The 14,861-nt window shown below is 41.8% G+C and overlaps 1 protein-coding gene across 1 annotated transcript; it reads right to left on the reverse strand.

The window, feature by feature from the left end:
- Nucleotides 1–1,874: 1,874 nt before the first annotated feature.
- LOC101994151 (ankyrin repeat domain-containing protein 26-like) lies at nucleotides 1,875–13,133 on the reverse strand. Its single transcript, XM_026789177.1, has 5 exons — nucleotides 12,915–13,133; nucleotides 9,903–9,979; nucleotides 7,653–7,770; nucleotides 6,746–6,919; nucleotides 1,875–2,176 (listed from the first exon to the last, which is right to left on the reverse strand). Exons 1-5 carry the CDS (start codon nucleotides 13,131–13,133, stop codon nucleotides 2,174–2,176), a joined length of 591 nt encoding a protein of 196 aa, XP_026644978.1. The 3' UTR covers nucleotides 1,875–2,173.
- Nucleotides 13,134–14,861: the final 1,728 nt, after the last annotated feature.

The following is a 14,861-nucleotide window of genomic DNA, read 5'->3' on the forward strand; positions in this document are numbered from 1 at the left end:
GCGAAAAAGACGTCAAAAGAAGGTGAGGACTGAAACACAAGGCTGTCTTCTGACTTCCACTTATATGTCATTGCGTGCACATACCTCGAACTCATGCACATACACAAACTCAAGTATAAATAAAGTGAGAATAAAAAAATGGTATCTATCTGAGAATACAACCAAAAATTAGTTTCTTATCTTTGAATTTCTTTAGTATTAATTATTCTTAAAACTTACCTGCAAGAAGGAATTGGTTCAGTACTGTAATGTACTTCTAAAAAAACCAAAAGGCATTTTATTACAATGCTAGAGAAATATAACATATAAAATGAGTAGACACATAGTATCAGTTTTTAAGACCAAGCTAGACTAATACTAATACTCTTTTGTATGCAGCTTCTTCATGTAGAATTCATCCATTTTCAAAGAAGACTTAAATTTGTCAAGGATAATATCTAAAATTTACCCCTCACCCATACACAGATGTAATGATCCTAAATGATCTCTCTCAGCCAGATGGAGAGCAGCACCCTTACCAGTAGAAGCACCAATTGACTGTATCACCAAATAGCTTCTGTGGTTCTTATTTGACTTTTGGGCTAATGACACTAGAAACAGTTTCTGGATTTACTGTGGAGGTCTCACCTTTAATCTTAGCACTTGGGAACAGATGCAAATGGCTGTATGGGAGCTCAAGGGCAGCCAGGTGTACAGAAGGAGTTAAAGGGCCAGACTAAATCTACACACAGAAAAACCCTGTCTCCCCAAACCAAAATAAACAAAAACAAACAGAAGGAAAGAAATTGGAACTTTCATTCATTTTATTTGTCTTTTTTAAAGTCAGGGAAACTTAGTGCCTTCCTAGCATTCCCCATGACTCAGGAAGGCATTTGACCTACCAACTAGTTGGCTGGGATTGTGGCTCAGTGGTAAAGCCTCTGCTTATCATGCAGGAGCCATCAGATGGTTCTCACCACCACAAATGCCAAGAACAACAAACTTCATAATAAAGGGACACAAAGCTGTCTCCATTGCAGAAATATTGACTCTCTTACCTCTTGTGGGAAGGAGGTTTTGGATTCACTACCTAGTGTGGTTACCACTGGAAAGTTAGGTATAAGAGACACTGTGACGACATTTGCTGAATTAAAAAACTCCACAGTGTTCCTGCCACTGCCACAGAGTCTCTCCAGACTCAATGGAGAAGCAGCTAATTCTTTGAAATACAGAATGATGTCATTTTTTAAAACTCTTTTTGTTCCAATTTTTCTTGTTGAATCCTGCTTTGCAGCATGGAAATGATGTACCCCCTTACCCTGTTCTATTAACAAAAACTAAAGGAAAAGTACTAAAGGTAGAGATAATGGGTAGGGTGTTTGCTTAGAATGCTCCCAAAGCATTGTGTTCAACCTCTAGCACTTCAGAAAACCAAAAACCAAGAACAAAGGGAAGAAGAGAAGAAAGGGAGAAAGGAAGGAAGGAAGGAAAAAAGGAAAGAAGGAAGGAAGAAATGTAGGAAAGAAGAAAAAAATAAAGAAAATCATCTCAAGATTGATAAGACTTCCTAAAATAAATACATTCACTATGGAACAAAATTTCACTGTAAAATGGGAGATTTCTAAAGAAAACAGAGTATGGCAAACTGTCCAAATGAGAAATTACACAGTGGTTTAAGAGGTTAGATGATTTTATTACATCACAAGGTAAGAAATTAATTAATGAAAGTGATTCATTATTGAAGTTTGTGACATACATTAGTGGCACTGAGATGTGTAACCATATGCAGTATAATATACAAGGAGAATTCCCATAAATTCTCAAGGAGAATCTGTGTTTCTAACAATCCTATTTGCTGCAAAGTTACTATGGAGGACACTTGCGATGTAAAGATGTTTTCTTTTTTTATTCAAAGGCAGTACAGATATCAGCATTAAAACAAATTAAGCAATGTTTTGACCATATATTTTCACAGTTGAAAGTGCTTAGAAATAGTTTCTTAATTCTGGCTTTCTAGAATATTTGAAAACAACAGAAATGCATTTATACTTGATTTCCTCAACTCCTGTTTGGGGATCTAAAATCTTTTCCTTGTTTTCTTTAGGGAAGGTAGGAGCAGATGGAGTAATTCTTACCTTTGTTGAAGCTGGCATGCTTTTTCTTCATCTCCTCTGGATCTTTTGCAGCTGTTCCTTCACTGCAACATATGTTTAAAAGTGATCATCATTTAACTATTCATCTAGAAACACTTAGCATGTTTTTTAAATTCTTTACTTTTAATTCCCTAATTATCTTACATTAGATATTTATCTTTGCAAATACATTTTTTAGAAACAGGATTTCATTACGCAGTCCAGATGACTTTAAACCCACTGTATGCATCATGTTGGTCTTGAAATCAAAGAGCTCTCTCTGCCTCCTGCCTCCCAAGTCCTGGGATTAAAGGCATGGGAACAAGGCCTGGCCAAATAACTTTAAATTCAATCTTCAATAATTGACGATGATTAATGACTGCTGTCCTTTCCACCTTTCCTCTCATTGAGAAGAAAAAATAATTCACTTTGTAATCAAAATACACACACACACACACACACACACACACACACACACACACACACACACACAAATGAAAGTCGTGCCTTTTCCATATGATTGGCTTTGAACGCTCCAGCGACCTTGTATTCATATGCTCGTGGAGTCGGTGCTCCTGTTCCATTCATCTGCCCACGTCCCTATGGCCCCACAGTCCTATCTCTGTCGTGTAGTTTGGAGGCCTTTCTTTGAGTGCTATGCTCTCAGTGGTCAGTATATGAGGAACTTTTTTTTGCTTCTAAGCATTCCTCTGCCACATTCTCAGAAGCCATGACGTTTGTGATACTTTCAAATAGTTTTAACAGTTCATTCATGTGTGAATGGTGAAACCACCGCCTGGCTGTTATTTTTTCCAGTAAACCTCTTTGTGTAATCCTGAGTCTTTATAACTCACAACCGGCTTCAAAACTCAAAGAAAGCAACGCGCCTTTGTCAGCTTTATTCTTCCCAGGTCAAGGCTAAGACTGCTGTACTTCAGGGCCTATTGACAGGATACTCTGGACCAGCAGTTCTATGTGCCTAGTTTCTGCTTTGGCTGTCATCACATGGTCTTGGAACTTGTCCTGGGGACTTTTCACCTGTGGTGTGAACCTTGTCCAAAATAGCACTGCTGCTGAAGTGATCTCCAGCAGATTATAGGAAAACCTTCAACCTTGACCACTGTGTTCAATGTCTTTTAGCAGATAACGATCCACAGTCTTTTTAGATCAAGGATCTAAACTTATTTTTTAATCTTCATATTTGATTTGCATTCCTGTTCACATGTGTGTGTGCATTTGTCAGTTGATCCGGTGCATGCTTTTAGGTCAGAGGACATCCTTGACTGGCAGTCCTTTCCTCCTAACTTAGTGTTGAGGCAGAGTTTCATGTCATTAACAGCTGTAGAAGCCAGGCTAACTAAAGTCTAACATTCTAGACAGTTTCCTGTCACCATGTCCCATGTCCCTCCAGAATCCCTGAGATTAAAGATGCCCACTAGCACATGAGGCCCTTTCTGTGTTCTGAGGAGTTGAACTCTGAATTCCTGGGCTTGTGTGATAAGTACTTTACTCCTGAGACATGTTCCTAGTCGTGATTTCCTAAGACTGTGCTATACCGTGTCAAAGTCACAAGCATACTTTCTCTGTATGCTTCAACAGTGTCAGCTTTACAAATTTCTGTTTGTTTTGTATTAAAGGAGGAATAAATGACATTAACTGGTTCTCTTCAGAGGGAGACACAGGCCCTCTAACTAGATTGCAAGTCTAATTGAATGTGCTCTTCACACAAAGCTTTAGTTCCATATTTAACAGCAATATGCTCATAAAACTAATTTCATTTAGGCTCAAAATTTTCTTTTAAAAATTGTGTGTTTTAGGGCCAGATAGATGGCTCAGCAGGGATACATACTTGTCACACAAGCCCATAATTTGAAAACCTGGAACTCAGGAAAAAGTCAGACACTGTGTAATGTGTCTATAATCCCAGCACTTTTATAGTTCATGGGAGGTGGAGATAGTAAAATCCCAAAGAAGTTTCCCAGCCTGCTCACCTGGAGTAAGTGGCAATGCCAAATAAAAGATATAACTTGCCTCAAATAAGATGGAAGGCAAAGTCATCACACAGTATTGTTCTGGGTCTGGGATGGGAATATCATGGCATGCATGTCCCCTGACACAAAAACAAGTATGTGAAGGTGAGGGATGCTAAACCATGTTTAGAATATATGGTATGTACAAAGTGTATTTTCAATAAAAATAAAGTACATACACATACAGGCTTTACTTTCTAATTCATCTGACTTTAAATGTACATGAATAAACAAAAAGAAAGGAATCATTTGCTTTTGAAAGCTGAACTCATCTTGAATACCAAGTGTCCTATGTTGAGCTGCCCTTGCTGTGAAGAAACTCCATGACCCAAATCAACTTGGGGACAGAGGATTCATTTGGCTTATGTGTCCACATCATAGTCCATGATTAGTGGACATCAGGGCAGGAAACCAAACAGGGAAGGAACCTGGAGGCAGGAGCTGATACAGAGGCCATGGAGGGGAGCTGCTTCCTGCTTGCTTCCTTCAATCACTGATTAAGAAAATGCCTTACAACTAGATCTTACGGAGGAGGCATTTTCTTAATGGAGTCATAGTTCTTTGTACTCATCATGGACAACTGTCCCTAACCAGATTAAACTGTTTTGGTGCACAGATTCACATCTGACCAACACAATGTCAAGACATTTCAGACAGAACAGGAAAAAAAAATAGCATCTGGTAATATTTCATTGTCATGATGGACAACCTAATGTATTTGATTGTTCAAAAATCACTTAAAGCAGAGTGAGTGATCTAAGAGATAACATGTTTTTAAAAAACTGCTTATGTTCAACATAGTATATTGAAAAAATATATAAGAAACAGAACAAAAATACTAAAATTATTATAAATTTCACTGTTGACAAAGCTGACACTTTGCAAAAAACAACATTAATGTGAAGCTGACTTAACTTGTCGAAAATTGCCAGTCAATCAGATTAGGAGCGACAAATTGTTGTTTTTAAATGGGAAGCTGAGCCCTGCTACACACTGTTCTTTTGTTTATGTTGGAACAGTCTCTTTTCCAGCTCACACTCCCTGTGTGCTAGGCTTTCTCAATATGTGCTTCTGAGTTGAAGCCATATTCCTCCTACGATTTTAGTGTTCATTACTTAAGCAATGTCACACTCAAGAACAGCACTAAGAGTGTAAAAAAGAGACAGTACCTATTTGGCTAAAGCACTGAATGTTCATCCGCAACTATCTGTATTAAAAACTCTGCTATCTCGTGTTGGTTTTCATGTAAGTCAAGTTTATATAATGTCAACCCATACTGTAAAGAAAAAAAATTTCATTTTATAAATTGACATGCTTCTCAACTGAAAATTTATCACAGATTTTGTAAACAAAAAGAGTCACAAAAGAATAGCTTTTCCTTCAGCCCTTGTTGCAGATTCACATACACAGGGGTTCTCTTCCCTTCGATACACCTTCCCCTGCCCAACATTGCCCGTGAACACCACTCATCTCCAGAACTTCCCACAAACACTCACTGGTTCCAGGCTTCTTAGCTCCACGGATATGTGCATCCATTGGCCCAACCCTAAAATGTGGAGTTAGGTTTGGTGTGCCTCTGTTGAATGACTGAACTCAAGTGGCATCTCTGGAGCAGTTTCTCCATCTGGTTTTCAAAACTATTTTTTCCCTAAACTAAAAATTATCTCCCAAACCAAACTTCATTTCCTATTGTAGTGCTCCAAAAATGCTGGAGGTAGACCCCAGACTCTAATGGTATGTAACACAAAGCGTGCTTGTTCTTCAGAAATAGCCAGGATGCAACAGTCCATCACCCATATAAAATGCTAATGAGGACCAGGGACAAGGACATGCAGGCCCTTTTAATGGGGGATTTAGGGAATTCTAAGTATCTTTGTTATAATCGGGCAGTCAGGGAGCAGTTACATGGGGCGCATGTTGATTGGACAGGGCTAGTAACATTTTCATCCACTGTGGGATTTTTCTGTCACATGGTCAGTAGCAGCCAGATCCAGCAACTCTGGGTCTCTCAGCCTTTTAAGGACAGGTTTGTAACTGTTTAGCTGATTGGCTAAACCTGACTGGGGAACTCCCTGGATGCAGACTTAGGTCATTAAGTACAATGAAGTTGCTCCTTGTCTAAGATGGAGTCACATTTTGGCCCCTTCAACTATGTACACAGAAAATTTGAAAATGTAAATTAAAAAATGTCTTTTTAGTATGTTTTCTTCAATGATCAAATTTCTGTATTTGCCTGTGTGCCTGTGACCTTTACTCTAGCCTCATCTCTGAGAGACAAACCACGTCAGTAGTTTCTTAATTGCACAGATTTTTTTCTACAGACATTTAAGTTAAAATTATTATTTTTTCATTGCTTGTGAGCATGTGAAGCATGTGTGGGCCCACATCCTTTTCTTGCTCATTTTGAAAGTAAAGCCCACATCTGAAACAAAATGTGCTGTGCTGAGCTCCTTTAAGTTACTTACAAGAACTATGAAAAACAGATTTGGAAAAAATGTTTGACGCTGAACAGATTCAGTGAGATTGCTTGAGCTTCAGAACGTGGAAAGTGATCAGAGTGTCATTGCTGGAAGTCCATTGGGAATGAAATTGAATGATTTTTACCTTTTTTGTGGCTTCAATATTTGCATTGTATTCAAGCAGGTTGCAGGCAATTGTTGTACTATCTCTGGAAATGGCACGGTGCAGGGCTGTATCCCCACTGAAATCTACTGCGTGGGCACCAGCACCCTGAATCAGGAAGATAGAAACACACTCCACGTTGTCCCTCTGGGTGGCCTGTGGGTATTGCATAAAGAAAGAGATACTGAATTCGAGAACTTGAATAAGCATTCCGACAATTGCATTGAATAGTTATTCTTGGATCAGACCAATTGTTTAGGTTATGCACATTATCCCTCTCGTTTTGAGACAGGGTCCTCTTAAGTACCCCAGGCTTGCCTAAATTCATAACCTCCCCACCAAAACATTCCCATGTAGTAGAATTTCAGGGGTGTGCCACCACACCTAGATATTAAAGCATATCACCAGCATTGTTTGGCCATTGTTTTAGTGGGGCAGGATGCTCATTTATTTGCATGTTTTGATAACTTGACAGAGGCTGAAGACACCGGGAAAGAAGGAACCTCACTTGAAGGATCGCCTCTACCAGACTGGACTCGGGGAAGTCTGTAGAGCATTTTCTTGATTGAGGTTGATATGGGAGGGCACAGCTTCCTAGGGGAGGAGGCATGACTGGGCAAGTGGTCCAGAGTAGTATAAGAAATCTGAGCAAGCCTTGGAAAAAGCCATGGAAAAGCAGCATTCCCCCATGACCTCTGCTTCATTTCCTACCTCTGGTCCTGATTGAGCTCCTGCCCTGGTTTCCCTTCATGAGTGACTGTCATATGAAATTGTAGGCCGAATAAACATCTTCTTTCTTGTGCTGGATTTTGCCAGTCTTTTTATCACAACAAAAACCAAACAAGGATAAGATCTAATTCATTTCATGCCAAAACTGTTGTCCAATGGCTTCCTTAATCAAGGGTGTGTAGCCTTCATCATCCTGGATACTAATGCCTGCAAAGTTGGATAATAACAATATCACCACAGCTGGGTGGTTGTGGGCACAGGCGTAATGCAGTGGCATCCTACAAGTTGAGAGGACATTTTAGGAAATTACAGATTGCTATGTAAAGGCAATGTAAAGTGTAAATACTAGATGGCAAAGAGCATTTCCTTCTGATGTTAGAGAAGAAACTAAAATTTTCTTATTTACGTATTTCTCTACTCAGGTGTTCATTTCTGGGCTAGGCATATAGTGTATGGCTGTGCCATTCAAGGCGAGTGCTCTACCACATGCTTCATCCTTCCTCAGAGCAGGCTCTCTGGATAACAGAATGCCTACAATATTGAACTCAGCTTAGATTTGAATCCTACCATTCACTGTTAGTAGTTACAACATAGACTTCCTATGAGCCTGTAATTCAATTTCTCCATCTGTAGAATGGGGATTCAACACTGCAGCTGTCTCCCACAGTGCTGCTGTGATGCTTCAACTCGCATCTTCAAGAGCACGTACAAATGCTTCCAGAACCTGACAGGTTAGTGTTAGCTAGATACAATTATGATCGGCCTTCCTAATGATAACAAATACAGTATTTCAGTGAAGAGAAATAACAGAATTATACCTATGGCAAACACAAAATATTTTATTCAAATAACTTTACACTATTTTAAAACTACATTCCCTAAGCTGGCCTTGAACTTGCTAATCCTCCCAGTAGGTAGGAATGCAGGCAATTCTAGTGCACCTACCTTCCTCTTTATTTCACACTTTAGCATCACTGACATCTGCCACTTATAATTCATGATATTTTATAACTATAATTGGCAATGATTTTTACTTTGCTACAAAATAAAAGGTTATCATGTAGTCCATTGTGTCTTACATCAAATGAAATATGACCCAATCCAAAGGCCCATGACAATTCTACAAGTCACTCATATTTATGTAAATTTCAGCTCTTAGGACTATGAAATGTAATCAAATTTAGAACAGCAATAACAACAAACAAAAATCTAAACCCTCAGTCATCAATACTTTGATTTTTTTCATTTCTCAATGTCCAGAAGTGATGTTTCTATATTTGCTGCCAACAGGGACACATCATAGTCCTCAGACAATAGTGTCCATGCTAATACAGATACCAGATGGTAGCAATGGCTTTGTCTTACACCTCTCCATGATCCATCACCTAGCACCAATTGAGCAAATCTCTCCAAAAGGAGATAACCAATGACATCATACTCCCACTGCTTTAATTTTCAAAAGCTTTAAGCCAAAATATACTAAGGATTCAATTGAACATCGTTCATTGTGTTTAATATTTAAATTTATAGAATGTAAGGAAAGCTGATTGGACAGAGGAACATGAATATTTTAAAAATGAGAGGATCTTGAGAGATAGTAGATGTGTATGCTGTACAGGAGATATCTAAGTTACACACAGGGAGTAAATGGATTGGCAGGATAGATAAATAGAGCTGGAACATTCAGAGTTTTTAAAGAATACATTTATCAAGCAAAAGAATACTTTGAAACAATTATTTACTGTTCTGTTATTTGGATGAAGCTCTAATTTGGAAGACTGAAAACTATAGACTAAATAACCTCACAACTACAGACATGATCAAGGAGCATGTGGGCTGTGGAGAATCTACTGTTGAGGGTCATTTTTTCCTGTCTATAATCTAGTGAGAAACAGGAAACAAGGACTAGGAAAGAGGGCTGCAGTGACTGTTAAAACTCAGTTGGTAAAGCACTCGCCCTGTGAGCCCCGAGTTCAGAACCCCCAGCACCTTGAGAAACTTGGAGAAGTGGATACAGGAGGATCCCCAAAGTTTACTTGCCTGCACGTCTAGGTGAATCAGTATACTCCAAGACAATCAGTCAAACACAATGGGGATTTGGGTGAGAGAATGTCTCAAAAGCTAAGGTGTAGAGACCACAGACAGGGTGGTTCTTCAGGTTAGGGCACCTTAGAGCCTTAAGCATGACCCCTGCCCTCCCTCAGGCAGCTCTGGAAGGTATGTTTCTCCCTGGATGTCCCCCAGAGTTTCTGCTCCTCCTGCCCCTCCTGCCCCTCCTGCCCCTCCTGCCCGTCCTGCCCCTCGCCCCTCCCCAGGCCCCAATACCTGGCACTCCTGTCATATTAGTTCAATATTGATTGAAGTTGATGAGTCTCTCAACAGAAGCACTCCTGTCATATTAGTTCAATATTGATTGAAGTTGATGAGTCTTTCAACAGAAGCCACATCGCCCACACTGGCCGCCCTGTGTAGAGGGGAAACTCCTGCCTTTTATGATCCAAGCACCCAGGCATGTGGGCCACAGGCAGCTGTACCAGTGAGCCCACTGAAGGGCTCTAATAGTATGGGTATTGTAATTAAGGTCCTCCTGGCCCCCCCTGCCTTCCCCTTTAGCCACCTGCACCTTCACCCTCCCAAACCCAACAGTAAATAATGAAAACACTGGTTAAGTTCCTCACTGATCCAAAAGAACAGCCTGCCAAGGCAGCTCCTTGGTTCAGTGTGAGCTGAACTCTGCTTCATCCTTAGCAGCCCAGTTCCATGGGCATAGTGATGTGCTGTGGGCACACATGGTTCTCAGCGACTGCACCCTGTGTTCTCTGCACATGCCCATGTCAGACTCCAGTGACAAAAGCCTCCAGTGTTCAGCACATGTGGACAAAGATGGTATGTTTTCTCTTTTAAGGATGTTCTCTTTTAAGGTTCTGATATGGGAACTACAATCTGAATAAGCACAGAGGTTTGGTACCTACTAAGGGACCAGGAGGGAGCAGAATATCTCTCAAGGAAAGGAAATAGTGTTATGAAGCTATAAAGGAAAACTAGAAATGGATGGTTTAATGAAAGGGGGATGGGACAGAAAGGTAAAAGAGGGAAAATGGAGAGGGACAACCAATACTAAAAGTCCTTTGATGAGGGTTGAAGAAGGGAGGGGAGAGGCAGAGAGGAGCAGAAAAAAATATAGAGCTCAATAAAAATCAATTTAAAAAGAAAAGAAATATCAGAAATGGAAAATAAAAAAGTTCCTTTGAACAACTCTATGGGAACAGAGTACCCTAGGAGCTTCCTATACGTATGTGAAAGGAACCTACATGGAGACAAAAAATAACAGGGGAGAGAAGGCTTCAAGTAGGCATCTTGTGCCACAAAATTAAACCTCCAGTGCCAGGAACAGGTTACAGCCTGTTGAGTTATTAACAAAAGGGACTCGTGGAAACCACCCAATAGAACAGGCTATTGCCAAGGCTCGTGTTGCTCACACAACCTGATGTTAAGGTCTTGTTTCTGGAGGTCACACTTCCGTCATTAAACATGGAGAAGCTGGGCTGGTGTCTAACTAGATTATTCACCTACTGACCAGAGTTCACGGTACTGAAGGTAGGAGATGAAAGACAAGGGAGAAAGGGAAGGGAATAAGGGAGAAAGGAAAAGGTGGGCAAAAGAGAGGGAGAAGAGGTATTTGTCCCTTGGGGCAAATGTCTGCCTCTGGATAAAGAGGAGACAGCGATGACCCATACACAAATGACAGTTTCTAAAAGACATTCGTCTTAGCTAAAATTTCTATTGCTGAAAAACAGCAACTCACAGTTTCAGGGGTTCAGTCCATTATCATCATGGCAGGGAGCGTGGCAGCGTGTAGGCAGACGTGGTGCTGGAGACACAGCTCAGAGTTGGACATCTTGCAGGTAACAAGGAGTCAACTGAGACACTGGGCAGTATCCTGGGCATGGGAAACTTCAAAACCTGCCCCCTGTAAGCATTAAAGCTTGGATGGAAAGGTTTCCTGGCAGTCAGGAGCCAAGGAATAACACAAAGTAATATCACAGAACAAACCTCACACAAGACATTTTTGGGGACAGGAAAAACCAGAAGGCCGACTGCCAATGCATGCAATTGAGAAACAGCAGCAATCTGAACAGGATACGGGCTTATATAGAGTTTCCTGGGGAGAGGGTAGAGCTTTCCAGGGTGGAGATTGGTGGGATTTCATGTTCAGAGATTGGGCTCCTTACTCTGTGGCGTGGGGACTAGCTTCAGCAGTTAAGACAGTTAGAGTGTCCTGTGGGCGGAACCTGGCAGTTGGAGCTCATGTGATTTGAGGGGCTTACATTCCCCCCTTTTTGTTGTTTATTATTGATAAACAGTTATGTTGTGGGAAAGAGGAGCAATGTTATTGTTGGACTACTTAGTGTTGAATCAGGGCGGCAAAGCCCTTTTGGGCAAACTTGATCTTCACCATCAAGGTATATTTGGGAGTCTCTGGCCTCTGGCTCTGTAGCTAGGAGCCAGTAATCCTGTAATAGCAACTGATTAAAAGTCTGATGAGTAAATATTTGAATCTGTTGTTGAAGAAATCTAGACAAGAAGTTTATAAGGCACAGTGCAACCAGCGTGATTAAGAAAGGGAGAGAAACGGGTTTAATAAGGGTAGTACCCAATTCCATATTGGGCTGTCAAAGCACCACTGACTAGAGGCATTAAGCTGTTTCTTTCTTTCTTTCTCTTTTTTTTTTTTTGATTTTTCGAGACAGGGTTTCTCTGTAGCTTTTGGTTCCTGTCCTGGAACTAGCTCCCGTAGACCAGGCTGGCCTCGAACTCACAGAGATCAGCCTTCCTCTGCCTCCCGAGTGCTGGGATTAAAGGCGTGCGCCACCACCGCCCGGCTAAGCTGTTTCTTATGTTTTTGAAGATCCAGCTGGAGTTGCCAGATCTAGTCCTTTACTACACCTTACTGCTTAGCACAGAAGCAATATTCCTCCCCGAGGAAGAGACAAGACCACCTCTCTCTTCTGTTTGTAGTAACAGAGTGAGGCTATAATAAACCCCAAGTCAATGGAGGAAGAGTCACAAAATGAACTCTGCTTGAAGCAGTTTCTGTTAGGTCCAAGTGGCAACTGAGAGGCAAGAGAGAAGCCCAGGAGGGCACTTAGAGTCTCTGAGACTTCCAGGTGCAGCTGAGAGACAGGAGGGACTAGGCCAGAGAGGCCCAGAGGGCTAACAGAAGCTGCAGGACTTAGTAGGCAGCTCCTGGGAGACCAGGAACATGGCGACAGATAGGCCCAGGAGGGTATTAAGAGAGATAGATCAGGTAGTTCCAAGGGAAAGGGGGCAAGAAAAGGTCTCCGAAGATTCATTCTTAAAAGGGTTTCACTAACATCAGGCATTTTTGTTTTAGGGCCTTTTCATCTCCTTGTTGGTTCACCTTGCAGGCCACAGATAAGACTTCTACCTGTGGAGTCAGCGGCCCTTTCTCTAGATGTTCAAGTTTGGACCTAATGTTTGGGAAACTCTGGGAGAAGCAGGTCACAAGGAGTTGTTTTCTGAATGGAGTCTGAGGATCCAGGTTTGGCATATTGTAAGAGCGCTTTTGTAAGGCACTCTGGGAATTGCGCTGGATTTTCATGTTTGTCCTGGAGGACATCTTGGATTGTTTCATAATTTACTGTTTGAAGTGTGGCATTTTGAAGACCAGTGAGGAGGCAAGCTACAAATTGACCCCTAGCCTGTCAGGGAACACCTCAGCACTGACTGGATGGGCAGCCTGTAGCTGAGAAGGGACAAAGGGAAACCAGAGAGACTGGAGAAAAAGAGAAGAGACGGTGGGTTCAAGTGAATGAGGCGGAGGCTTGTGAGTGTTGTTGAAAATAGAGGGAGAATCATCTGGTTTGGGCCTCATGAGGAGGAGTTCAGCTCTAGCTATAGACAGAGGACCCTAGGGGAGAGAGCTGAGGGACGTGCCAGTCTGTGAAGAGCCAGTGTAGGATGTGTGCCTGATACAACTGGCCTGCCCCTTTGCTTCCTTCAGCTCCTGCTGTGACGACTCATGGGCCCACTTTGCAACAAAGTTACAGTTCTGTTCTTGGTTAACTGAAAGACCCAACGTTCACATGGTGTTTGGTGCGGGAGACTAGACAAAAACAAACAGCACTTGGAGCTGAGGGATGAGAAATGAGAAATGGGGAATTTCTTTCCCTTTGCAGGGATCACTCACAGTATTTATAAAGGTCCCATAATATTAGGATCTAAGGTGCCATTAGGTGGCCATTTGAATTGATTATCTAAGGGTTATTGAAGCCAAATTTGATTACAAAAGTAAATAAATTTAGGACCCTTCAGGTCAGGTGCCAGGTGTAGAGGCTACAGGTTTTCTAAGAAGCATCCAAGGGGAAAAGAGAGGGTATGGAAGAATCAGTCCCATGAATTCTTCTTCATGAGAGAGAAGGAAAATGTCACTGCAGACTGTAGTTGTGGGTGTAGTACTCAGGAATGACCAAGTCTTTCAGTAGGCTGTCCCCACACTTGCCGAGGGTCAGGCACTTAACCTGGCTAAGCCAGTGGAGATACTCGGGGCCTGGTACCAGGGCTTTTGTAGAGACTGGAAGGTGAGGACAAAAACTGAGCTCCAGGAGGAGGGGTCTCACACACAACAAAGAGTTGGGAATGGGGTCCCGAGAGATAGGCGGACATAGAGGATTTGCGGGATTAAGGGCAACTCTGAAGGGACAGCTTTCCCAGTGGAAGTGTTAGAGCTTTGTTCCAGCCCGGGAGGAAAGCGTTAACAATTCTGCTCCATTGAGAGCCATTGCTCTGCTCCACTCTCCTCCTAAGGGAAGATGGGAGAAGAGGCAGGAAGGGAACAATAGCCTGACTTGTCCTAAGGAAACTGCAGGATTATAGCTCTGAGGGTGTGGGGGGAAATCATCAGGTGAAGAAGTCAGCGGGGAACCTCTGCCTCCAGGGTATCAGAGCGGTGAGCAATACTCAACAGTCGCTTCCTCTACTCGGGGAAACATTTATACCACTGTGTGGGAAATCCTCATGCTCAGAGCTCACCCCCGAGGGCACAGGCGTCTTCGCTGTGTGGCCAGCATGTATCCTGCTCGGATGAGTGGCTCCTACTCCCCTTGGTGACTCTCAGGTGCCCTCCTACAGTGGCAGGTTGAACTGGACTCTTTACCACCTAAGTTTCTAGATCTAAGCACATTCATTTTATTGACTATTTTTTTCAAACATTCTGTCTCACACCTGATAGACCCAGTAAAGAAGTTTCCTTCTGCACTGATTTGGTTGCCTGGCTATTTGTTTCTTCTTGATATCTCAGCATAATTCACAGATATTTAACAATTTTTAACATAATTTTATTGATTCT

Source organism: Microtus ochrogaster, unplaced genomic scaffold, assembly GCF_000317375.1.
Source record: "Microtus ochrogaster isolate Prairie Vole_2 unplaced genomic scaffold, MicOch1.0 UNK15, whole genome shotgun sequence".
In the NCBI taxonomy this organism is placed as follows: domain Eukaryota; kingdom Metazoa; phylum Chordata; class Mammalia; order Rodentia; family Cricetidae; genus Microtus; species Microtus ochrogaster.

Bases quoted from the DNA above. Each gene is read 5' to 3' on its own strand.
- LOC101994151 (XM_026789177.1), bottom strand. From the start codon at position 13,133: ATGTCCTCCAGGACAAACATGAAAATCCAGCGCAATTCCCAGAGTGCC. The intron at 7,771-9,902 runs ATATTGAACTAA...CTCAACTTGTAG, and splicing joins AGACTCATCAACTTCAATCA to GATGCCACTGCATTACGCCT. The intron at 6,920-7,652 runs GCCATTGGACAA...CAATACCCACAG, and splicing joins ACACACCCTTGATTAAGGAA to GCCACCCAGAGGGACAACGT.